This window comes from Pipistrellus hanaki (genome assembly GCF_964339955.1).
Source record: "Pipistrellus hanaki genome assembly, chromosome: X".
NCBI lineage: Eukaryota > Metazoa > Chordata > Mammalia > Chiroptera > Vespertilionidae > Pipistrellus > Pipistrellus hanaki.
In genome coordinates, this window is record NC_140524.1 from 91,422,844 (window position 1) to 91,449,755 (window position 26,912).

At 40.2% G+C, this 26,912-nt stretch overlaps 1 protein-coding gene and 1 long non-coding RNA gene across 4 annotated transcripts in view; one reads left to right on the plus strand and one right to left on the minus strand.

Moving 5' to 3' along the window:
• The window catches only part of LOC311614722, a 520,998-nt gene that overhangs the window by 488,410 nt on the left and 5,676 nt on the right, over positions 1-26,912 (plus strand). The window lies entirely within an intron of this gene.
• Positions 1-26,912, minus strand: part of PDK3 (pyruvate dehydrogenase kinase 3) — a 64,501-nt gene that overhangs the window by 24,582 nt on the left and 13,007 nt on the right. For all 3 annotated transcript variants that reach the window (XM_084869681.1, XM_084869682.1, XM_084869683.1), the window contains exons 2-5: positions 18,760-18,901; positions 15,171-15,242; positions 8,354-8,538; positions 5,066-5,155 (exon numbers count right to left, since the gene is read on the minus strand). In XM_084869681.1, coding sequence (XP_084725807.1) covers positions 5,066-5,155; positions 8,354-8,538; positions 15,171-15,242; positions 18,760-18,901 — 489 coding nt within the window. The remainder of the gene's footprint in view (positions 1-5,065; positions 5,156-8,353; positions 8,539-15,170; positions 15,243-18,759; positions 18,902-26,912) is intronic.

A 26,912-nucleotide genomic window follows, 5' to 3' on the forward strand; every position in this document is an offset into this window, starting at 1 on the left:
AATCATTATTAATTCATTAAGGCTTCCTATAAAACACACATGCATGCATAGGAAACACATGTGTGTGTGTGTGTACCAGACACACACACACACACACATATACATACACACACACACTCACACACACATCATCTGGGCTGGACATCTGACTGGCCTAAACCAGGATCTTTCCGGTTGAGAAAATCAATGGTAGAGCTGTCATTAAAACCCAGAAGCCCAACTCCCTCTACACAAAGCTTCCTAAAACAAAAGGAAGAGAAACAATATTAGAGATAGAGATGTCAAATTAGAAGATTAACTGAGAAATCTCAGAGCATATGAGAAGGTAAAAACCTGGTCAAAAATACCAAGTACTCTAAAAAAAGGAAGGAAGTGGTTAAAACTTCACTAAGGAGCCAAGGAAACTGATAGGCACTTGTGGGTATTGGGAAGAAAAACTGGCCCTAGCTGGTGGATAGAGCATTGGCATGTGGTCTGAAGGGTCCCAGGTTCGATTCCGGCCAAGGGCACATGCCCTGGCTGCGGGCTGTGGGGGGTAGGAGTGTTCATGCATATGCATGTGTTGGGGGAATTAGCATTCTGAGTGGCAAAGGGATCTGGAGGTGTCTTTTATTGGACACAGTCTCACCAGGAAGCCAGACTTCAAGCTAGGCCAAACAGCCTGACCGACATGGCTCAGTGGTTGAGCATCGATCTATGACTCATACCTAGGTTTCGGGCTCGATCCCCAGTGTGGGACGTGCAGGAGGCAGCTGATCAATGACTCTCATCAATGATGTTTTTACCTCTCTCTCTCCCTTCCTTTCTGAAATCAACAAAAATATATAACTTTTTAAAAATTACAGCAAACGAGTGGTAGAAATGATAAAGTGAGAGGGTGGAGTAAATTTTGTTCACTATGCAGTAGTGGTCTCACTGGGTGAAAGCTCAAAAGGGTGAAGATAAGGCTGTGAGCGAGCACAGAAGAGGGAGGGGAAAGGAGAGGATCTGGCCCGCAGTCAAAATCGTGACTACACAGGACAAAGGAAGCAGGAAGCTGTGAGGCAGGCTGTAGACATGAACTCTCTCTCAGTTTCTTTCTTTAAAAAATTGACTGAACTGTTTTGCACGTGATCTTCAGCTGGTTTTGGTACAAAATCTCTGTCCCTAGGAGGAGTGATGCACACGTGGGTGAGAGTAATTGCAGACCTTTCGAACTTTACACCCCAGTTAGAGAGATCAACAGAAGTACAGCTGCCAAGGCCAGGGAGTTGGTAATGAGTCCAGGCAGAGCAGTACAGACAGTAAGCGCTGCAAAACAAGATTCTTTTGGCCTCGAGAGGCAAGTTGAAGCAGGTTCCTCCTCACCCTCTCCAGCGCCTCTGACTCGCTTTAGCACTGCTCATTCCTCTGCGATACGGAAGGGCTAACAGTTGCCTAGAACTCCCTGTCACTGACCTAGTTGTACTGATTCATGGTTAAAACCTACCTAAACTCAGTGGTTGAATGCCGACCTATGAATTAGGAGGTCAGTTTGATTCCCAGTCAGGGCACTTACCTGGGTTGGGGGCTTGATCCCAGCTGAGGGGTGTGCAGGAGGCGGCCAATCAATGATTCTCTCTCATCACTGATGTTTCTATCTCTCCCTCTCCCTTCCTCTCTGAAAAAAAATATTTTTTTAAAAACTCCCTAAAAACTAATGAAAGACTGTATTTGTGAAGAAATAGCGCAGAATAAAGAATCCACGTGTACCCATTACTAGCTTCAACAGTGTTCAACACATGCCAAATCTTTTTCACTACCCTCCGCTCTGTATAAAGTAAATTCCACACATGATGTAATTTTCTATCATGAGTAATATTTTGAAATACCTCTCTCAAAAAACTAGGACTCCTTTAAAAAAACACACAGTACCAATATCACACCTACAAAAATTAACAATCTTTCTTGAATGTCAAGTATCCAGTTGTCTTTTAAATGTCCTAAGTGAGTTCTAAAAATATTTTAGACTTTGTGCCAAAAATAAATGTAAAGGCACCAATGTGTTATATAATCAGTGGTATAAATAAGAAGCCACAAGACTTGTGTGAAGGCCAACGACTTCCGCTAGTAAACATGTATACCGTGCTGACTGGGTATATTTCGTGTACTGGGCCTTTAGCACTGCTTTAGGAGCTCTGCATATAGTAACTATTTAACAGTTGAATGTACCATTTTATAGATGAGGAAACCAAGGCCGCCCAAAGAATTTACATAACGCGTCCAAGGTCGCTCAGCTAATCCAAATGTCCATCAGCAGGTGAATAAACCAATGGATAAAATGTGATTTATCCATTCAACTGAAGATTATTTGGCTATAAAAATAAATGAAGTACTAATGCCTGCAACAACATGGATGATCCTTGAAAACATTATGCTAAGTGAAAGAAGCCAGACACAAAAGACCACATGTTGTATGATTCCATTCGCATAAAATGTCCCAAATAGGCAGAAAGTAGATTAGAGTGCTTGCCTAGTCCTGGGAAGAGGGGTAGTGGGGATTGACTGCTAAGGATATGGGAGTTTCTTTCGGGGGTGATGGAATATCCTAAAAAACACACACTGAATTGAACACTTTAAGTGGGTGAATTATATAGTATGTATATGAATTATATCTCAATCAAGCTGTTTTTAAAGAAGTAAATTATCAGTTTCAAATTTATCAAACCAAGAAGTATTTATTGACCACCTAACAGGCATATACTAAGTTACAAAACAAGTTTAAGACACACACCCTGACCTCAAATTGCTTGCAGTTCAAGAGAAAAGGCACACACACAGTGTATAATAATGCACTTTTGCAATATGAATGTGCACATTTTTTTCCGTAAGGGCAGTCAACTATCCAAACCTGGCTTTCTGATTCATAAAAGACATTGGGCTACGGTCTAAGGAACATACAACTATGCCAAGACCAATCTTGTTTCCCTCCCCCAGCAGGGGCCTGCAGAAGTCATGATTAACCACAGGCTTCTCTTGTGAGAGTTACCTGTAGGATTATTAGGAAGCTGAGGCTGGATCTATTCATCTTACAATGGAAATAATTTGAGTGAATGTTTCCTAATTAAACAGAGGCCAGAACAGTTTGGCAATTCTAGGCTGGGCAAAGGCCCCTAGGCCTGAGTCCTCCTCCCTGGATTTAAGAATGCCCAGGGTAGCCCAGCCAGCATGGCTCAGTGGTTGAGCATCGACCTGTAAACCAGGAGGTCACAGTTTGATTCCTGGTCAGGGCACAATCCTGGGTTGTGGGCTCGATCCCCACTGTGGGGCGTGCAGGATGCAGCCAATCAATGCTTCTCTCATCATTAATGTTTCTATCTTGCTCTTCCTCTCCCTTCCTCTCTGAAATCAATAATATATATATATATATATATATATTTAAAAAGAATGCCCAGAGTAGCCCAGCTGGTGTTGCTCAGTGGTTGAGCACTGACCTATGAACCAGGAGGTCACAATTTGATTCCCAGTCAGGGCATATGCCTGGGTTTCAGATTCGATCTTCAGTGTGGAATGTGTAGGAGGCAGCCAATCAATGATTTTCTCATCATTGATGTTTCACTCTCTGCCACTCCCTTCCTCTCTGAAATATATATAAAAGCCTAAGCGACTGAACAACCAGTCGCTATGACACACACTTACCACAAGGGGCCAGACGCTCAATGCAGGAGCTGTCCCCGGTGGTCAGTGCGCTTCCACAGCCAACATTCCGCAACCGGCCACCTCCCATGGTCCCTCCCCACCGGCCGACCAACCTGCCATGATCCTTAACCCTGGCTGGCTGGCTGGGCAGCCAGCCCCAATAGGTGGCCAGGTAAAGGGACCCCACCCATACATGAATTCATGCACCAGGCCTCTAGTATCTCTCTATATAAAAGCCTAATATGCAGTGTTCCCTCAGGAGTTTGACCAACTGGGAGTTCGATTGCTTGCTATGATGTGTGCTGACCACCAGAGAGTGGCACGGAACAAAGGAAGGTCCCGGCTAGCAGCCGGCAGCTGCTAGTGACCCTAACTGTGCATGAATTTCGTGTACTGGGCCTCTAGTTTATAATACAAAGAACGCACAAGGTAAATAAGCAGCACTGGCTGCTGACAGTGTGCTGTTCCTCAAGAGTGGAGGCTGTACGCACTGGGCCACCTCCCTTGTCTCTAACTCCAGTAGCAAAGGTCACTCTGCTCTAGATGGGTTTGAGAGCTTTACCAAGCAGACAAGGCCCTCTTCTACCTCCTACTGATTTAGCTACACAGTTCAGGAAATGAAACAGCAACAAAGGTCCTTGGTGAAGACCAGGAGAGTGGTGGCCACAAACACTTGTGTGTTTAGAGGAAGGAAAGAAGGCCACAATAGGAGATCATCTTGGGAAGGGACAATTTGGGAATGTGAGGCTGCATAGAGTAACTGTACCCCTGAAGACAACTGAAAAAGAGTTCTAGAAATGTGGTGGATCACTTGCAACCAGGAAGGTTTCCTGGAGCTGAGCTGGCACCTATCTTAAGTGAATAACGAGGAAACTGCAGCTCAGATTCAAAGCGCCCGGGGATTAAGGACTTATGGTTTTATGACTCTGTTTTACACCAAGGCTCCTGGGACAGTGTCCAGCTCAATATCTAGTGACACCACAAAGCCCACATGCCATGTAGATTCTAAAGCCTGGGTGCAGGTCAAAAAGATGCTTCCATTTTTACAAACATGTGAATTCAGCCAAATTTTCTAACAAGGATATGCATTCTCTGAGATTTTCAGATAATGGTGGCAATCAAAACTTAGAATCCTACTTAAGCTGACAAATGTTCACGGTTTAACATAGAACTAGAAGTAAAACCCTAGTCGATGAGGCAGAAACTCCCATTTTGTGCAGCGCGAATTATGCATCTTTTCCTGAACTGCCTAAAAAGAACATTTCATATTTGGGTGAAGTAGCTTGGGCCCAGAGTGGCTTAAGGATTTGGCAAACAACTCAGCAACATAACCCTATCGCCAAGCTGCCTTGATAGCACCACAATCCTATATGAAGTGCAATCGCTAACATTACAGAGGTCTCCTTACCTTTCACGACATCAGCCACGTTGCAGGTGGGATCGATACTTCCAATGTGTTTAGGATGAGCAGGATTTGTGTCATCACCAAACAAAAGTGCTAAGCAAACACAAAAGGAAAGGGAGAGATTATAAACAAAGCAGGCTGGGATGGTCAAGCAGAGAAAAATGGAGGAGTCTTGTGTTTGTAAGAATCATTTTAACATTCACAGTGACTCAAAGTAACAGAATAGAGTAGGGCAAAAGTGGGTTTACAGTTGTACGTGAAATACAAGAGTTAATTTTTGTATCATTATTTATTACTAGAGGCCCGGTGCACAAAATCCGTGCACTGGGTGTGGGGGTCTCCTCAGTCCAGCCTGTGCCTTCTCGCAGTCCAGGAGCTTTTGCTCCTTACTGCCTGCCTGCTCCTGCTCCTTACTGTTTGGCTCACTGCTCCTTAGCGCTACTGTGGAGGCAGAAAGGCTCCCACCACCACTGCTGCGCTAGGCAGCCATGAGCTTGGCTAAACAGTGCTCCCTCTAACAGAGAGCACACTGACCACCAGGGGGCAGCTCCTATATTGAGCCCCCTGGAGGTCAATGTGCATCATAGTGACCAGTCATTCTGGTTGTTTGCCATAATGGTTGCTAAGGCTTTTATTACATAGATTGTATCCTTTTCCATATCGACAACTGTAAACCTACTTTTGCCCCACCCTGAATATATGATGATGGGACAACGAAGAAGGAAGGATGTGCTTTAAGACCTGTCAGTAGCACTCAGCAGGTCCTAAAGCAGTGACACATGCCAGGTATCCAATGCCTTCTTCCTGACCCAATGTAAATTGGATGAAAAAACTTCCTTTCAACTTGACCCACCTTCTCCGTACTACAGTGGACATTTAATGCAACGTTCACTAAATAGTTAGAAAACACAGCCTGCACCATTAGGCCAGGCTTATGAGATGTCTTCATGGTGAACATTTCAAAGGCCTCCACCATGGAGATTATTTTTCAATGTTGTATACACAAATGATATTTGTTCAAGTATTTTTTTTTACCCCAAAGTTGTTTTAATTTTTTTAATTTTTTATCCTCACCCAAGGATATGTTTATTAAAAAAATATATTTTTATTTTTTATCCTCACCCAAGGATATGTTTATTGATTTGTGAGAGGGAGGAAGGAAGAGAGAGAAACATCGATCAGTTGCCCGTTGCCCTCTGTAAGCACTCCAGCAAGGGGATCAAACCTGCAACCTAGATATGTGTCCTGACTGGCAATCGAACCCACAACCTACTGGTGTATAGGACGACACTCCAACCAATTGAGCCACCTGGCCAGGAATGTTCAAGTATTTTTAAAAGTATAAATGCTTTCAAAATACACAAGATTGGCAAATTTTACTTCTGAAAAAAAGCCAAAAGGAGCCCCAAAGGAAAAAGTAATCTAAATTCAAGTGTTTATAGGTGTGTATGTATGTGTGTATATATGTGTGTGTGTGTGTGTGTGTGTGTGTGTGTATCATCTACTTATTTTTGGTGTAATTATTTTTAAATCAAACAAAAATTGGTAACAACTTAGATTTCACAAAAGGAGAATGCTTAAATAATCTAGAGGGGGAGTTTAAATTATAAAAATGCTGAATATGGGCACAAGGCCAATACATAAAGTTCCAACTGATTAAGTGAAAGAAAATCAGAAGTGACAAGCTTAGTCCATGATCTAAAAACATGTTCGTATAGCCTAGCCAGTGTGGCTCAGTAGTTGAGTGTTAACCTATCAACCAGGACATCATGGTGTGATCCCCAGTGTGGTGTGTGCAGGAGGCAGCCGATTAACGATTCTCTCTCATCACTGATGTTTCTCTATCTCTCCCTCTCCCTTCCTCAATGAAATCAATAAAAATATATATTAAAAATAAATAAAAACATGTACATATATACACAAACACAGATTTAGGTCAGAAAGACATTATAGTTATCTAAGTAGTTTAGTTAAATAGTATATAGGTTCTTTTTTTCCTTCAAGTCTCCTATAAATTGTCATTTTTTTAAAATAATAAATTACCTTTATTGTCATATGATCAAAGTGATATGCTTTGATTATTGTTGTAAAGAGTTATATGCTTTACTTGTAACTAACATGATTTTTTTTCAATTACAGTTGACATTCAATGTTATATTGGTTTCAGGTACACAGCATACATTTCTATTTTTAAAAGCTATACATTTAGAACCAACCCATGTTTATTTTTTATGTGCCCAGGCATAAAACAGCTGGCCAACAACACAGGCATCAGCTAGAATGAAATAAGGACTGTGTGCCTGCTTTGCCCCGATGGATATAAGAGTGACATCATCAATCTGGTGTCTCCTTGCCCATTGCCAGAGGGTCCAACCTTCACGTAATAGTTCTATAACATTCATATATCCAAATAAATAAAATTAGTAAAATAAAGATACACCAGCCATTTTATGGTTCAGTAAAAATGATGATTTAGACTCTATATGTGTGGATGCTTTTTCATAATTGTGAAATCAGCCCAGCCGGCGTGGCTTAATGGTTGAGCATTGACCTATGAACCAGGAGATCATGGTTCGATTCCCAAAGCACATGCCCAGATTATGGGCTTGGTCCCTAGTTTGGGGCGTGCAGGGGGCAGCCAATCAATGATTCTCATCATTGATGTTTCTATCTCTCTTTCCCTCTCCCTCTCTGAAATCAATAAAGATGTATTTAAAAAAAAAAATTATGAAATCGGGCAAAGAGAGAATGCTATAAATAAGCCCCCAATTTTTTTTTTGTGGAGAGAATTTTAGTTGCTGTTTTTTCTTATCTGCTTATCTGCCTGGAGAATGGACTAAATCTCTCAGGATTATGGTTTGGTAACTCGCTTAGTCTGTTTTCACTGATCACTATGACATAAAAGACCAATTGCTCATATTGTCAACATGCCAATTCAATATTCCCAGGAACAATGTTTTTTGAAACCAAAAGGGAAGCCATCCAATATCCTGGATAAAATACTAGAACATTCTCTCAGAGACACATAAAAGTGTTTGGAGATTAATACGGCATCATTAAAGCTGGACCTTCGCCCCCATCAGGAATGGGACTGCAAAGGCTTAGCATCAAAAAGACTTTCAATGACTTATTTGAACAAAGAATACTAATGACTAGCTTTTTAATAGATAGGATTTACTTAGAAAAAACTTAACTAGGAATGAAATTTCTACAGACAAAAATGCAGATCTGTAACATATGGAAGAAATCACTCTGATTACCATTTCAAATCTGGACCAAAGCCCAACTTACTGTGCTGGTTAATAAGCATGCGGAAGGAGATGCGGTTGGTATAGAAGCGATCCAGAAAATACTGGATGTTACTGCTAATGAACGGATCGAACCCAAACTTCTCCTTGTATTCAATCACTCCTTGTGCCATTGTAGGAACCACATCATTGTGTCTATTTCTGACTTGAATAAGAACTTGTAGAAAGCTGTGTGGGAGAGAGAAACAAAAGCAGTCAGTTTTTATATCTCATGGCTGATACATAACCTCCCCAGTTCCATCTCCAGACTACTTACCTTCTGGTATTTCTATAGGTAGAGACATCATAATCATTACAGGCACAGTTCCAGTAAAGAAAAAATGCTCAAATACCTTTTTAAGGAATCCACTGACATTTTGGATAAATGATATATATATGACTAATATGCAGTGTTCCCTCAGGAGTTCAACTGGGAGCCTGGGAGTTTGATCGCTCACTATAATGTGCGCTGACCACCAGGGTGAGGTGTGGAGTGCAGGAAGGCCCCAATCAGCCCTGATCACCAACCAGGCCTAGGAACCCTACCCGTGCAGGAATTTTGTGCACCAGGCCCCTAGTTACATATAACAAAGGTTCTATAAATATTTACTGAATAAATAAATAATTGCAAAGCATATTATTTCTTCTGACAACATGAGGACAATCCAAAAAATTTTCCAAGGATTTATTATGGAGTTCCAAAGCAAAAGGTTCGGACAGTCGGACACTTAGCATATTAGCCTATTTAATTCAATATGCTAATGAATAAATAATGACAAACTTTTGAAGAGTAAAATTTTGAAATATATTTCTTATAGCAGTAAAATATAGTGATGAAATATAGATACAGACAATTAAAACAAACCTATTTAAGTATTGTGGTATATTATTGTAAAGATGCAGAGGGGAAATGTATTATGGATCGTAAATAACTAAGAAGAGAAAGACAAGTCAATGAAACCAAATAAAAAGCTTGGAACTAGGACGAAGAATATATGAGTGAGTACTATATGTGTTAAAAGTTAAGCATATCGATTGCAAATCAGCAGGGAAACAATCAAATTACTTGGGACAGCTGGTTAATAATTTAGTCACAACCCAATTTCGAGCCTTAAGTCAAACAGTGGGTTAAGAGATTTAAATGCAAGAGGGCAAAATCACATAAGAGATAAAAGAAAATCAGGTGAGAAAGTATGTAACCTTGGAGTAAGGAAGGCTGTTCTAAATTTATAATAATACCAAGGGCAGAAACCAGGAAGAAAATTATACGACTAGGTAGAATTTCAGCAATTCTGTCAAAAAACAAGGAAAACTGGAAAAAGTCTATTTGCAAGAGTTACTATCCTTAATTTAAAAAAAAAAAAATGAGTCCCCTAAAGGAAAACTAGGCAAGTAATCTGGTTATCAAAGGGGAATTACCAGAGGAAACACAAATGCTTGCCCCCCCACATGTGCCCGACCAGGCCCAAGGATTGAGCCTCAAGCAAGGTACGTGCCCTTGACCAGAATCAAATCAGGGACCCTTCAGTCCTCAGGACTATGCTCTATCCAGTGAGCAAAACTGTCTAGGGCCATAATGCTCTGGGTCTCAACTTATCTGAAGGGAGCAGACTTGCCTTCATGGTTCAGTTCTCAGCTACTTCCCCAATCTTCCAGGGCTCTTCTAAGCTTATCTATATATATATAAACGGCTAATATGACTGTCTGACAGGTCACTATGATGCACACTGACCACCAGGGGGCAGATGCTGAATGCAGGAGCCACAGAGCTGCAGTGACTTGGCAGCTGCGGTTCTCAGTGACACACCCAAAACCAGAAAGGAGGGGCCCAATTCCTCAGCTGTGCAATTCCACCTTTGGCCATTAGTTATGTTGTTGCTGGGGCACTATTGGCCCTGGACCTGGTTTACTGCACACTTGCATTTGCGCTCCACACCCTGTAAAACAGCAACTTTGCAGAGTGCCCCCTCGCACTCTGGGACCCCTTGGGGGATGTCGGAGAGTGGTTTCGGCCTGATCCTCACAGGCCAGGCTGAGGGACCCCACCTGCCAGAGGGACCCCACTCATTTTGCAGACACCAGGGAGGGACTCTGGAGGTGGCTCCAGGAAATGTCGGGTCCATCTCGCCCAGTCCTGCCCCACCAGACACTTTTCTAGTTAATTTCCTTTCAATGTGCATGAATCCATGCACTGGATCACGTAGTCATTACATAAATGTGCTTGTCCTCTAAACTACTTTTACTCTACTTAAATGACTTCCCTGCTCATGACTCCTATATAACTTATCACTGAACACAAAAGGCTATTATGAGTAACATGACTCACCTTCACTCCTTTCTTCACTATGGGCCCCAGGCTTCAAAAATCCCAAATATCCTAATATCCTAACTAGTTGCGTGCACGTAGGCAAGTCTCCGAAGCTCCCTGAGTGGGAGCTATCATTACCAAGATCTTGTACACACTGGATTCAGCACTTGGCAGCTCACAACGCAGGCTCATGACCATAAATCACATCAGACTGACAACCTGTTCCAGAAACTGAGACAGGACTCTGGGAACCACACAGCAAAAAACTGAATATCACGTACTTCCATAAATCTGTGTCCTAAAATTCAAAGCTAGAAAGAGGCCAGTCCTAATTTTTAAGGTATCAGCCAAGCAAACTGTTACTTGCTAATGACTTCTGAGAAAACAAAGCTTCTGGGTTGGATTCATTTAATTTCAAAACCTTAAATGACAGCAAGAGTTGATAGTAATGCCCAACTGGCATGGTTCAGTGGTTGAGTATGAACCAGGAGGTCATGGTTCAATTCCCAGTCAGGGCACATGCCTAGGCTGCGGGCTCAATTCCCAGTGGGGGCATACAGAAGGCGGCTGATCAATGATTATCTCTCATCATCGATGTTTCTATCTCTCTCTCCCTCTCCTTTCCTCTCTGAAACCAATACAAAAATATTTTTTAAAAACAAGTTGATAGTAAGGAAAACACTGCATCTGGGATTCTAACCTTCCTTCCACGTTTCACAGATTTATTGCACAAACACCTAGCCAAGTATAAAACAGGTCAATATTTTCCTTTATATTTTAATTTACAACTAAACTTGACCTAGCTACTCATGGCTTGACCCAGCAGTGCTGGCAGTATGGTACATGGACAAGAACAATGTCCTACGGAAAGGGAAATGTGATTTCCAGATCCAGCTCTAGTACTTACTAATGTCATGATCTTGGGTAAGTCAACTCACACCTTGACCTCAGTTTCCCTATCTGTGAATTGATAGGGCTGGATCAAATGCCTGGCGCTGAGGTCTTATATAACGTGTAGTTTCTCTAGTTCTTTTAATGGAACACCTATATGTAAAGTTCTCAGTCTCACAATTTCTATTCAGAAATTCCTTAGCACAAGGGGCCTGCCATATGCATTCACTCGTGTGTTTTATGAAACAGGAAGAAAGTAATGTGTAAAGGATACTTCATTTTTCTTGAGAGAAAGAGCCACACTCAGAGCTAGGGTTTGTGTTTTCTGGTTGAATGAACATGAAACACAGAAATATTTCCCATCAGCATGAGAAGTTAGTGGTCTTCATGCATAATAGCAGCAATAGAATCAAAGTTGTCATATCAAAAGCACACACTATCTTCTGTTTCTCCAAAATAAAACCATTTTTTGTTTTTCTGCGTTCAAATGTAATAACACATTGAACATTTTTTAAACACTGAAAAGATTGTGTAATAGCTTATTGGTACAGTGGGAGAAATGGGCATTGAGCAAATCAAGAACCCGGGAGAGCTCTCGCCAATCAATCAGAAGGCAACAGAGAAAAATGTATAAAGGACTTCCTGTTCTTATGCTGAATAAAAGGAGCAAGAGGGGGCATCCTTGTCTTGGTCCTGATCTTAGAAGAAAAGATTTCAGCTTTTCACTGGTCCTTCTTCAAGTGGCTAAATAGATGAACAAGGAAGAGCAAGCAAGAATAGCAGATTTAGAAGACTATAAGACAGATTTGTAAAGAATAGTCAGCTGCAAAGTACTGGTGGATCCAGGGGTGTGGATGACAGAGGTTACACTGTCATATGTAAAAATATTTTTGCAAAGGATAATTCAAGCATTAGTATACGTTTCAGTGTCACGCAAAAAGTTTTTAATGCTTTTAGTGAGTAATTTCAAACATCTCTTTTGCATCACACACTATTAAACCACTTAATCTATATGCAATAGAGCAGACTACAATTTGTGATTATAATTCATCAAGCAAAACTTTGAACTGTCTGTGGTGCTTAATTATATAACCAGGAAGTAGTAATTTTAATGTAAAACACATTTCAAATGAATGATGCAATTAATATCTTAAGTAAATGTCTTTGTAAAATGTCACCAACTCAGATGTAAGGTAACAACATACAAGGTGTCCAAAACATGCACGCACACTTTAACAGCTGAGAGCTCAATTGATGTTGCTTCTTTTCAGCCAGACTAAGTTTTGAACGAAGGAAATTCATCCTAAATGCCACGGGAAGTTTGGAAATGCAGTTGAAGTACAAACATTGTCTTTATAATTATTCAAAGTGTGTATACATTTTTGAGTGTACCCCCCCAAAAATATATACATTTATATATACATATACTATACATACACATACACACACACACACAAACACACACACACACACCCAGTTTCCCCAAAAATAAGACAGTGTCTTATATTAATTTTTGCTCCCAAAGATGCGCTAGGTCTTATTTTCAGGGGATGTCTTATTTTTCCATGAAGAAGAATACGGTACACATTTATTGTTAAATGAAAATAAAGGAAATTTATTACCTGTATACGGTACAGGAGTACGGTAGTTGTCAACACAAACCAGACAAACTGTGAACCCTACAGTATCAAGAATTTACTCATTTATTCAATGACAATCATGTCATCATCTTCTGGAACATCATCATAACAATCCAATTCCTGAATTTCCTGGTGAATTTCTTGTGACTCCATTTCTTTCAGAATCAGTGGGCCAAATCTCTCACGTTTAGTCTGGGGGGCCTTATTTTCGGAGGATGTCTTATTTTCGGGGAAACACACACACACACACACACACACACACACACACTTTAACAGCTGATAACTCAATTTTTACTCCATTTCAGGTTTAACTGATTTGTTATAGTGGGTGAAGCCAGACTAAGCTTTGAAGAAAGAAAACTTATCCACTGGACTTTTTTATGGGGATACATATAGATAAAAGTTTACGGTACAAAACTGGCAAGACTTGACTAATTAAAGGTGCACAAATACCAAACAAAATGATTTTTGAAGTTTGCTATTCCATTGCTTTACATTATCAGCAGTGCCTGGACAGAACAGTCATCAGTTTGAAAATAGGCATTGACAAAAAAAATTTATTCATTTCTGTAGATTCTTTTAAATTTTGAAAATGAACTGTATGTTAATAAATATGGAATTTATAATCATTCAAATTGTGTATACATTGCTAGGAGACACTCTATATAATGCAAGAACTTCATCAGTGGCCAGGATTACTAATTTTAAATAGACTACATGAAGATTTTAAGATGTGTCATCATATAATAAAATGAGAAAAAATGTTATCACTGTCACAAGTAGCCTAGTTAACTGTATGCAATATTGCATCTGGACTGTTTTAAGCTATAAAAGTAAAGAGTTTGTAAGTTAATAAATAAATATTTTTAAAAAATACTGTAGCCCTAGCTGGTTTGGCTCAGTGGATAGAGTGGACTGAAGAGTCCCGGGTTCAATTCCAGTCAAGGGCACATGCCCCACTTGTGGGCTCAAGCCAGTAAATCATTCTCATCATTGATGTTTCCATCTCTCTCTCTCTCTCTCTCCCTTCCTCTCTGAAATTAATAAAAATGTATTTTTAAAAAATACTGTAAAGGACTGAGTAGATAGATTCATGCATATAAAGAGAGCACTGCATTCTTAAAATGACCACTAGGTGGAACATTTACTGCAACGTTTAGAGTGAGGCCAGCACCAGTTCCCCATAAGCACAAAAGTATTAAGAATTAGATCATATGATGCTAAGGAAAATAAGTCAGATGGAAGATGTCAAGTACCATATGCTTTCACTCATATGTAGGATATAAAACTGAAAGCAACAAATGAACAAACAAATAAAAAAACTCCTAGACATAGACAACAGTATGGTGGTTGCCAGAAAGAAATGGGGTTGTGGGAGAGGTAGTAATAAAGAGGAGCAAATATACAGTGTGGGTAATGAACACACAATAGAATTTACAGGTGCTGTATTATAGAATCATACACTTGAAGCCTATGTACTTTTATTTAAAACAATGTCAACCCAACAAATTTAATGTAAAAATGTTTTAAAGAATTAGATCATGGACCATAATTGAAGTGTCATTATTCATTTTGTAACTATTATACGTTGAACTCAATTTTTAAATTTAAAAAAGGCAAGGTTGAGTCATTACCCATTAAGAACCCTAATGCTTCCATCCAAATTATACTTCTTGGTTCTTACTGACATGAGCTCCCATTCATCAAACCACTTTTTACCTAGACCCGTGGTCAGCAAACTGCAGCTCGTGAGCCACATGTCGCTATTTGGCCCCTTGAGTGTGTCTCCTCCACAAAATACCACGGCCTGGGCGAGTCTATTTTGAAGAAGTGGCGTTAGAAGAAGTTTAAGTTTAGAAAATTTGGCTCTCAAAAGAAATTTCAATTGCTGTACTGTTGATATTTGGCTCTGTTGACTAATGAGTGTGCCAACCAGTGACCTAGACCTTTTGACTTTTAGATGAGTTTGATACCATACTTACTTATCTAAGACCTTTGGATCCTCAGGGCTCTTATTTTCATACTCCAAAAGTTCAAGGAAGCTCTGCATATACCTGAAAAAAAGAAGACCTATTGTGTTAGCTGTCTACCCAACACCCATTTCTCCTTTCCCTCTTTTGTAGAGTACCCCAAATTTTCACTCAAGTAACATCCCTTCCCCTCCCCCACGCAGTCCAAGCCAATGGGAAAAGCCAATGCCACACACAGTTCTTGTGTGGCCTGACTTTTCTCTGGGCAATTCTATTTCTCTTGTCACTCATTCCTAATAAGTCTGGTAGTCCAGGACTAAGCCTGTTACTGCGTCACATATCCCTGGACACCAGGGTTGGCTCATGAATGGGCATACTGTCTCAATTCAAAACAGTAAAATAAGGAAGACTTAATGGAGGTCTCTGGGAGAGAAATCAACTTGCTCTGCTGTTGCAGTTTGCTGTGTGGATGTGAAGCCTGAGACTGTTGCAGCTATTCTGTCACCAGGAGGAAATCCAGCCTGAAAGTGAAGCCAACTCCATGGAAAGTAGGACCTTGCGAAGCTCAAGAAATCTCTGAATCAAAGCAACACCAAAAGCTCATCCTATGGCTGGATCTTATAGTGACAAACAAGCCAATGATTTGTTTCAGACAGGTTTACTGGATTTCTTACAAACATAACCTAACTGACACACCAAATCTAGAGTTTAATTAGACAAAAAAGTGCACATAAATTGTAAGAAGCACATGTGTGACACTGAATTATGTGCTAAGAACTTAGAAACCAGAAATAATGAAGGTTCCTTCTCAGAGTTAAACACTCAGAAACAGCTTCAGGATTAAAAATAGCTCCTCCCTATCTGCCTGGCCAGAGTGGCTCAGTAGTTGAGCATTGAACTATGAATCAGGAGGTCACAGTTTGGTTCCTGGTCAGAGCACATACCCAGGTTGTGGGCTTGATCCCCAGTGGGAGGTGTGCAGGAGGCAGCCAATCGATGATTCTCTCTCATCATTGATATTTCTAGCTTTCTCTCCCTCTCCCTTCTTCTCTGAAATAAGTAAAAATACGTATTTTTAAAAGACTAATTCCTTATCTTAATCAGGGCCAGTGTAAGAAATAATATGTCTAACATAAGGATCTCTAGAGAATACAGAAAAGTGGGACCCAGGGAGGCACTTGACTGTAGCAGTTATATTCACACAGGACCTGCTGGATCCAGTGGGAATGCAGAGATTTCAATTACTCGGAGGTGTATGATCTCTGCTTTGGATCTTAACATGTCCTGAAAGAATTATCTCTTATTCTAATTATGTCTAACAATTAATGACACTAATCCTACAAGCCAGCTCTGATACAGGATGTAGCTATTTAGGCAACTAAAGGTGACCATTAAGCACATAAATAGATAGGAATTACATTTTATTAATCAGCCTCACTTGACCTTTGTGACAATGCATAATATATGTTCATCTCTGGGGATATTTTTTAAGTCTCTGGGCAGATAAAGCTATGGATTAGATAGTGCTAAAATCATCAGGTCAAACCACCCTGCAAGGCCACTCTTATGAGAGAAAAGAAATAACAACTGAACACAATGCATGATCCTGCATTGGATTCCTAAATTGGGGGTAGGGTATTCTATTAAAAAAGAACACTATTAGGATAATTGATGAAATAAGAACAAGTTCTACATATTAGAAAAATATTACTGGATCATTGCTAAATCCCCAAATTTAACATGATGTGGTTTTTCGAAGAGTTGTTCTAAGTAGATACCTATTAAACTATTTAGGGGTAAAAGGGGCATGATGTCTAGCACTAATGCAATGTTTCAGGAAAAAAATAACATGTGCATGTATTATATATGTGTGTGTTATGCCACACACACACACACACAGATACATATACACATTTATGTACAGAGAAAGTTTATGAATGAGAATGGTAGAACAAATGTCAAATGTTAGCAATTAGAGAATCTGAGTAAAGGTTTGTAATTGGAATTCTTGCTACTAGTCTTGCAAACCCTTCTGTTAAGTAGGAAATTATTTCAAAATTGAATGTTTAAGAAAAGAAAAGGAGGAAATGATGTGTTTGTGTTTGGAACAGCTATGGAAAAGGAATGGTGATGAGACACAAAGAGTTGGCACAGTGATTTTAGTCTAGACTTTGCCAGCAATTCACTTTGAAACTCCTGAATTACCTTTTAAATAAGTGATAGTAAATATTTGACTGTCACTGCCACCAAGACCTGGAGACTTGAAAGTCATCTAGCTGTCCTAGAACCCCCACCCACAGTAGCCCCAATAGTGCTTATATTCTTACTTTTGGAAATCTTTAATGATGGCCTTGAGCAATAAGGAAGTCTCATGCAAACCTGCTGCTCCTTCTGAAACAAGCTATGCATTTAGGGTAGAAAGCGACTGACTATGAAATCAAAGCCATGGTCGCCATCTCTCCTGGGTTCCAGGGCCCCTGTGCTTTCCACAGGCAGGAGCTGCTGTGTGTCTGGAACAGGGACTGGACACTGGATCTCCTAGACCTCCCAATAGTGTTTCTCAGATAATTCATTCTCAGCCCTAAGAATGTATTACAATTAATACAGGGTGGGCCAAAGTAGGTTGACAGTTGTGAGTACATGAAGCACAGAGTTTATTCTTGTATTATTCTTTATTTTGTATTGTATTATTTTCCATAGGAACCATAAACCTACTTTTTGCTCACTCCTATATCACTGAGGAATGACTATTGAATGGCCATTCTCTTTCAGTAGCCTGGCCTCTACTGACCCTCTCAATGCAAGTTATTTAATAGTCCCATTCTCCTTGGATCTGTCCACATCATTCCCTTCCCCTGAAGTGCTCTCCCTGTCCCTGTCATTTCAAGCCCCCCATCAAGAGGCAGTACAAAACCACTGGTCCCGCAGCACCTCCTCTGTCCCTGCTTGAGAACACTTTTTGCACCTGGACCCCCCTTATCCCCCAGCTTTCTCTAGTGGCTTCTACCTCGCTTTTATAATCGAGAGGAGGCCTGCCTATGCTTCTCAAATCTATGCAAATCCCTTTCTAAAAATGCACCCGCTCTCCTATATCCTACCACTCACCAACCTCACCCTGCCGACCTAGCCAGGTGTTGACTCGCAAATTCAACTTCCTCAATTCAATAACACATGCTTTAAGCTCAGCACTGTATCTGATGGAGCTTTGAGCAATACTTTTTAAAAGTGTATATACTATTCACAGAGCAAATGCAGCATAGCAAGTAGTGATATTTTTCCAATCCAAGGTCCCTTTAAATGACTTCATGCTTTCTAAAAGAAGTACTGCCTTCAAGGAACTTCTTTAAAAGGGAAACAATAAGAGCAGAAAAACAAAATTTGAAAGGTCAAGAAAGTGTCTTGTACAGTTTAAAAGCATTTTCATTAAGGCGATTTTAAACTGTCAGTTAAAAAAAGAAATCCTCATTGCCTGGAAAACCCGGCTATCCTGAGTGACTCACTCCTACACGGGCGCTGCGTGCACTTTTAGGGAGAATGGTCCCAATGCCAAATGTTCAGAGCATCCTGGGAAGACCCATTTGAAGGCACGTTATTTACTTACCAACTCTGGACCAATCCCACTGAAGGGCGGTTAAGCAAATTATCCGGCAGAAGATTAACTTCTCTCATGGTGTTAGCCAGGCGCACCGGAAGCTCCTTCCGTAGAAACATGTATGATGTTTTTTCACATGCATTGTCTCTCCCTATTCAGAGAAGAAAAAATTTTCATGACTTACAACCTAATAGATGGAATAAATGTTGCCATGGTAGCAGTTACTGGTCAGGAAGAGAAAATTAAGTAATCCTGCAACCTCGAAGTTAAATTTTTACCCTCTGAAATAGCAAATTTAAGAAAATAATTTAATAAGCATAGCAAAAGAACATTTATTCCAAGAGGCCACCTTGAAAGCAATTTTTCTCCTTAACACAAATCTGCCCCTAGTGTTACCAGTGGCGATCTAAAAGATACCTGGGTCCTAGCCAGTTTGGTTCAGTGGATAGAGTGTCAGCCTGTGGACTGAAGGGTCCTGGGTCTGATTCTGGTCAAGGGCACGTACCTGGGTTGCAGGCTTGAGCCCCAGCTCTGGTCAGGGTGCGTGCAGAAGGCAACCAATGGATGTGTCTCTCTCACATCGATGTTTCTCTCAGTTTCTCCCCCTTCCTTCTATTCCTTCTAAAACATCAATGGGAAAATATCCTCAGATGAGAATTAACAAAAAAAAAAAAAGTGACCTGGGTATAATCTGGATTTGTTTTCAAATAAACACTGTGGGAAAACTGCCAAGTACAAAAGAAAGAGAATATATAAATCGACTCCTGTTCAGAGGCATTTCCAGAAGGCAACAGATCCATTCATTCCACAAATATTCACCCACTATATACTGAGATTTTCTTCAAATGTGTTTTTTTCAGGGAATCTGCCACTCAGGGAAACAGCCAAAGACCCCATGGCACCAATTAAAGTGCCTCATTATTGGTAGCTTCTCAATGATTTATTGGAGAATAATACTTTCAGAAGTTTGTAGTTTTAAAAAACGAGTACCTGAAAAATCTCTAGTTTTGCCTCCTACATTCTAATTTAGCTTTCAAGACAAATTCTTTGTACTCAGATACCATAATTATACATCAGCTTAAATGAGGAATACATCTTTTATACTTAATTAGTGAACCTAAAAATAAATATGAAGTGCCTGATTTTTTTAAAACCTTTCTGTGGTTTTCCTCATATAAGTTAAAGTATTTTGTCCTGTGTATTAATGCTGGATACTTAGTTTAAATCAAAGGGTTCCAAAAACTTTTTAAAGTAAATTTACCAAAAAAAAAGTCCTTCTGGTTTTAAATGAATGTCCTCTCAAAAGGGTTCTGTTTTTATACGTCTTCTGGCATACTATTTTCCAGTTCTTCTTTCCAGTTATTTGACTTCACTTTTTCCCCACTTCTGTGGCTTGTCTACATTCCTTCATTTTGATTTTCTATTTTTATTCTGCACTTCTCTATTCTATGTTATTTAAATTTACCAATTATTCCCTAGCATCAGTTCAAAAGATGACAGAGGAGTGGGTGAAGGACGTGGAAAATTCTGCCTTTAGCGAACACAAATTAGTCATTGGCTTTAACACACTCATATTTATTTCTTCAGTTCTTCTTCCTCATTTGATGAGCCTTTCACTCTGTCCAGCTTTCTGCTTGTGTTTCCCACTTTGCCCTTCCATTGAAAAGCTGGAGACGATGTCTACATTTGCAGAAGGTATTATTGGCATTGCCGAGAAAGATCCCAAATAGCTTTCCATTCACCAAGAGAATGAATTAGACATAAAAACACAAATGACTTTCGATTTAATGCAGGGAGCCCTCTCAGTGATGGTCGCCATAAGAAAGGAGCATTTGACTAGCCTTCTGAGAGCAAGAGTAATAGTTCAGACTTATTTTTTATCCCTAGTTTCCAGAGTGACCTGTATTTCTGGTGAATCTTCAATATTCTTTTCGACTAATTTGCAGGAAGAAAAAAAAAAAAGCCCAGTTATTTCTTCAGTTAATGAAGTGACCTTTTATCTTATGGTTAGAGCTGACAAACCTCATAGCCACATGTAGAATCTCCTGTCTGGATTACTTAAAGGCTATCTTTGTCCTTTAATACTTGGTGGGGGTAGTTTGGGAAAAGTAGTAATGGAATGAGGGAATGGAAAAGGAGAGCAACAAATGGAAAAATTATTAGCAAGGCACCAAAACCCAACAGAGTGATCAGCTCATTCAAATAATGTTGCTTTTTCTAAATACTGTCAATGTATTTTTGCCATTAACCATCTTAAAATGGATAAATTAACCGAGAAAAATAGAATTTTCAGGGCAGCTCTTTGATTTTTCTCCAGCTGTAAGATTTCAATCTTTTGAAAACATTGCATTTTGGAACTATGAGTAGTTAATTCTTGGACTTGCCAAGACTAAACAATGATTAATTGAAGAGTCCTTCAGAGAAACTGCCTGAAGTGCGAACAGAGAGCTATCAAATGATTGTGAATACTCTTCAAAAGAATCCTTTTTATTTCATTTATACTTTTAAAATGTTTGCTCCATGTCTAGAAGTACTATTTCACTGCCTGAAAAGTTTAAGTTTTCCTTTGTTTGTGAAAATTTATTCCTGAATATAAAAAGAGATGAAAATAGGCAGCAGATCTGGGATCTACCAAACTTGAGGCTGCTCTCAACTCCAGACCAGGCCTTGTTATTATTCCTAACAGTGTTATTACTGACATTATTGCTAACTGCGAGCCAGAAACTCCAGAGCCAAAGACTGGGGGTTTTGCCCTGCCAGTGTTGCTCAGTGGTTGATCATCGACCAAAGAACCAGGAGGTCACATTCAATTCCTAGTCAGGATACATGCCTAGGTTGTGGGCTCAATTTCCAGTAGGGGGCGTGCAGGAGGCAGCTGGTCAATGATTCTCATCAGTGATGCTTCTCTCTCCCTCTCCCTTCCTCTCTGAAATCAATAAAGATATATTTTAAAAATAAAGAAGAAGACTGGGGGGTTTCACATACACCTCATTCCTCATCACATTCAATACCGCAACAACACCCATATATTACACGGCTTCTTTTGGCCCAGCGTCTATTTTATTATGCTCACAGATGTTGGGGGTCAGGGATTTAGACAGGACACCGGAGAGATGGCTTGTCTGGGACATCAGCTGGGAAAACTCAAATGCTGGGGAAGTGACTAGACCATGGGCAGGGCCAGCAGGGCTGTTAGTATCTGAAGGTTTCCTACTCACAAGTCTGACGCTACAAGCACTGCTACCAGAGCACTGCTGGGTCACCTGTCAGTGGGCTTCCTCACAGCATGGCAGCCTTGGGCTAGTTGGATTTGTTTTAGTAAACAAGGTGGAAGCTTTTTGGCCTTATATGACCCAACCTCAGAAGTCACACAGCTAGCCCCCTTCTGCCATACCCAAATGGTCAAAGCAGTCATAGCCAGCCCAGACTCCAGGGGAAGAGGATTGGACTGGACTCCCCTTCTTGCTGGAGGGCTGGCAAAGGTCCATCATAGAAAAGCAACATCATGGCCATCTTTGGAAAAATGACACCCGCCTAAGATGTTCACAAGAAGGTGTAGATTATTTATTTCTCAAATTACATTTTTTAAAATATTTTTATTGATTTCAGAGAGGAAAGGAGAGGAAAAGAGATAGAAACATCAATGATGAGAGAGAATCATTGATTGGCTGCCTCCTGCATGCCCCACACTGGGGATCCAGCCCGCAACCCAGGCATGTATCCTGCATGCGTGCAGAAGGCAGCCTACCAATGATTTTCTCTATCATTGATGTTTCTATCTCTCTCTCCCCTCTCTCTTCCTCTCTGAAATCAATAAAAATGTATTAAAAATAATAATAAAATAAAAAAGGTTTTCTTATAACTATTATATAATCAGTCTATTTTTTAAAAAAACACACAAAAAAGATCTCATACATAATGTGCTACTATAAGCAGACCTTTCTGATGGTGTCTGAAGCCTGTGGTACGTACCTCCATGTGATTATTTGTATTGTCAAGGAATCAAGTTTACAGGGTGTCTGTGGTCCTTATAATGAAAGTAGGAGAGGGTTGTGGATCCTTCCCTGAAGGGCATCAGAAATCCTGTTTTGAAAGACACACTGAGTGGCCAGATTATTATGATCTCTGAACAGCATAATAATCTGGCCACTCAGTGTATATGCTCATAAACAGACTAGTGAGAAACCCGCCCCAGATAAGGCTAAAGCAAGTTGTAAATGGATTTCACTGAGGACCCACAATTTGTGCCCACCCCTTGGGCAATCCCCCTGCCATTTCCCCAAATCACTGAGACCAAATCCTGTAGGTCCCAGCATACCTCAGAAAAATGGAAATCCATTAGCATGCTTGGCACATGGTAGGTGTTTAATATTTACTGATTAGAACTGAAAGTTAAAATACCTAGTAAGTTTCAGTATAAACTTACTATAGCAAATAAAATTCAGTGGTTCAAGCTAACATTTGCTGGTAATGGTAAATTTCTCTTACAGACAGATCACTGCGTTCTATATACTATTTGATTAGAGGTATTGAAATCCTTAAGAGTTAGGGGAAGAGCCGAAAAATAAACAGGAAGGCGATAATATGGTAGCAGTAACTGTCAACATGATGTGCCTGGCCAGACAGTGAATAGAATAGGCATGAATGCTGAGAACTGACATCACAAATACGTTGTGACCAGCAAGAACATGTAAGTAACAATCATAGTCAAAGCCACACACAGATCCATATCAACCTAATTCCAGAGAGGGTTAGGATCTAGTACTAAGGCTGGATTGGTGAGTTACAGGATGTCTTGTTGTCATGGAAGCAGGAATAGTTAAGTAAAGGTCACAATGTACTCATCTTCAAGGTTAACTGAGGCAAAATGCTAAGTTAACCATTACAGTGAATGAAAAGGAGCCAAGCCAATTACGCTCAAAGCTCAAATGAGCTGAAAGTGCTTTGTTTCTTGGGAAATGATCACTTTATATAGCTGGGAGCTGCAGCCAACAACCTTTAAGATAATTAATGCTGGAGATCAAGAGCATCCTACACAGTTTTTATTCTTAGCAGAAAGCTGATTTCATTCAGGAAGTGCTGTGTCACTAACTTCCCATAATAAAAGCATAGCCACCATCTACTGAGCCCCTACCACGTACCGCGCTCTGTGCTGCACTTCTTAATGTCCTCAGTGCAACGAGCCTATGATTAGAGGCTATCATTTCCATTTTGGAGAACAGGCCACTGGTGTGTAGTGGGATTAAGCGATTAGCCCAAGCTCCCACTGGTGGTAGGCACCACAAATCAAGACTTGAGTATAGTCTACACAGCCCGCTTCTCACATCCTCAGAGACAATAGGCAGACTAATGAATGGTGGTGGTCTTCAGAATAAGAATTACTTCAGCGTAAGTAAATACGTAGGTATCCATCTAATAGTAGATGACCATTAGATTATGTGCTTTCCTGATTGTAACGGAACACATTTAGACAAAACCTCAGCATTACTAAAACGCTGTTGGCTAGAAAGAACTACATCTGGCAATGGTATATTATATTGAAAGAAATGGTATATTATGTTGAGTGAAAAATGCAGAGGTTTAAAATTCAGGTAGATTGAGCTTTTAACTGTGGTTTTGCCCCTAACTTTGCTTAGTCAGGTACTTCAGTCATCTAAAGTTTAGCATCTTCATCCAAGAAATGGAAACATCTATTCCATCTGGATGTTGGGAGAATTACAGCTACCTCTTCCCATCTCACTATTGCGTCTTCTAGAGATTGGTACAAAAAAGGTAAGCTGCCTTTACCTCCAAAAATAATCATTTCTGGCTCACTTTGGAAGAAGTGGCCAAGATGTTATGTGAATAACTAGCTGATGCTTTGGACAGTCTCTTTGTTGTTACCCGGGGCTCCTGCTTTGCCTTGTGTGAAACTGGGGAGTTTGAATAGATAATCTCTAAGCTCAAACTCCCACTGAATGGATCTAAGAGAAGATTTTGGTTTGTCCTACACTAACCTTGCCTAGTAATACACATCTGGGAACAACTCTAGAGAGCATTGAAAGGAGTGAGAGGGCAGGATGGGGTTAACTCCTGACTCCATCTTGTGCTGAATCCTCCATTTTGTATAACTATGTCACTATGTAACTGGACCCTCACCCAACCAATCAAGAGTCAGCCAAAGCAGTGACCTCACCACCCCTATAAATCCTTTGTTAGAGAAACTCGCTCTCTTCCTCCACTGCCGCTGTGTCAGTATGTGGGGGGTGAGCTCGGGCTAGCCTGAATAAAGACTCTTTTGCTTTTGCATGGGACTCAGCTCCCTGGTGATCTTTGGGGATCACAAAATCTGGGCATAACATAAGCAGCCAAGGAAAGGAGTTAAAAATCAAGGAAAAGAGTAGTACACATTTACATTTATTCTTCTACTTGTGTCCCCCCTCCAGAAAGCCTCCAAGTACACTTTGAATAAAGGGCAATTCAGTTAACACCTCACATATTGCTAGAAACCACCCCTATTACACAAACAGGTAGGGACAGCAGGAAAGCATGCCACAAACTCATAGGATTCATCCATTTTGACATATAGCAACTCTTTGTTCATAGAGCTTAAGCAAAAAGTCTCATCAGATCAAGATGTGCCTTTGGGCTTAAGCAAAAAGTCTCATCAGAAAGAGCAATAAATTCTGGAGGGATTTAAGTGATAAACCTGACCACAATAAAAGTACTGTAAATGACTGAATGTATAAAAACTTGGACTGTGCATTAAATAAAAAGGAAACCAACCTTCAGTGTTAACCTACGTATACATGGGCAAAAGCTGGAAGGCTATCATAAAAAAAATTAAAAAAAATGGATGGAAGAATTGTAAGTGATATTCTTTGCAAATGCCTTTAATTGTATGCTTTGGTAATTACCAAAGAAGGAAACACAGTGGGAAACAATATTTACATAGCACAAAAGCTCACTATGCCAGATAGACAAGGAATTCATGCAAGTGATTAAAACTCCAGGTTCCACTTACTAAATGGTCAACGGTGCTTTACACACAACAAAATGTAGACAATAAACCCACATGGGAGCGTGGTGGAAATACAACTTTTAGCTTCTATGTTACCTATTACACAATTAAAATCCTGAAACCTCATTTTGGGAGGGCTGTGGAGAAACTGGTACACTTCAAACTTTCATGAAAGCCCTGGAGAGGAAAGCTATAAGCCCTGAGCTGGTGTGGCTCAGGCATTTGAAAGGTTGCTGGTTCCGTTCCTGGTCAGGGTACATGCATGGGTGTGGGCTCAGTCCCCAGCAGGAGGCAGTGATTGGTATTTTGCTGTCACATTGATATTTCTTTCCCTCTCTCTCTCTCTCTCTCTCTCTCTCTCTCTGTCTCTCTGTCTCTCTCTAAAAATCAATTTTAAAAAATCTTTAAAATTATTTTCCAGCTGAAACCTGTTTGGCTCAGTGGTAGAGCGTTGGTCTGCGGACTGAAAAGTCCCAGGTTCGATTCCGGTCAAGGGCATGTACCTTGGTTGCGGGCACATCCCCGGTAGGGGGTGTGCAAGAGGCAGCTGGTCGATGTTTCTCTCTCATCGACGTTTCTAGCTCTCTATCCCTCTCCCTTCCTCTCTGTAAAAAATCAATAAAATATATTTTAAAAATATTTTCCAATATTCTAAAAAAAAACAACAAAAAAACCTATAAACTTTCCTAAGCCTTTCACACGGTAATTCCATACACCATATAAGTAAACTATCAATTACCTGGAAAAGTCTTAGCTATCCCAAAAGCCACACTCCTGATAGCCAAGGTTTACTGTTAGTACCAAAGGGGAGAAAAGGAGCTTTATCATTTAAATGCAAATTAAGAGCAATCGCTTCCAGCTTCTTTAACAGGGAACTGAATTAATTTAGTCCAGAGGTCACAAACTTTTGTAAGGGGCCAAATGGTCAACTTTTTTGGCTTTATGGGCTAAACCAGTGTTTCCCAAACTTCTCTCATGATGAGAATCACCTGGTGGAGTTGTTAAAAAACAGATTCCTGAATCCCAACTAAGAAGTGCTAAACTAGAATTTTTGAGAACATATAGGTAAAATTGCATACCTAACTTAGTGCTCTGTATATAAAATCTGTCTTAGAGCACTAGTTAAGTATACAATTTTACCTATATGTTCCCAAAAATTCTA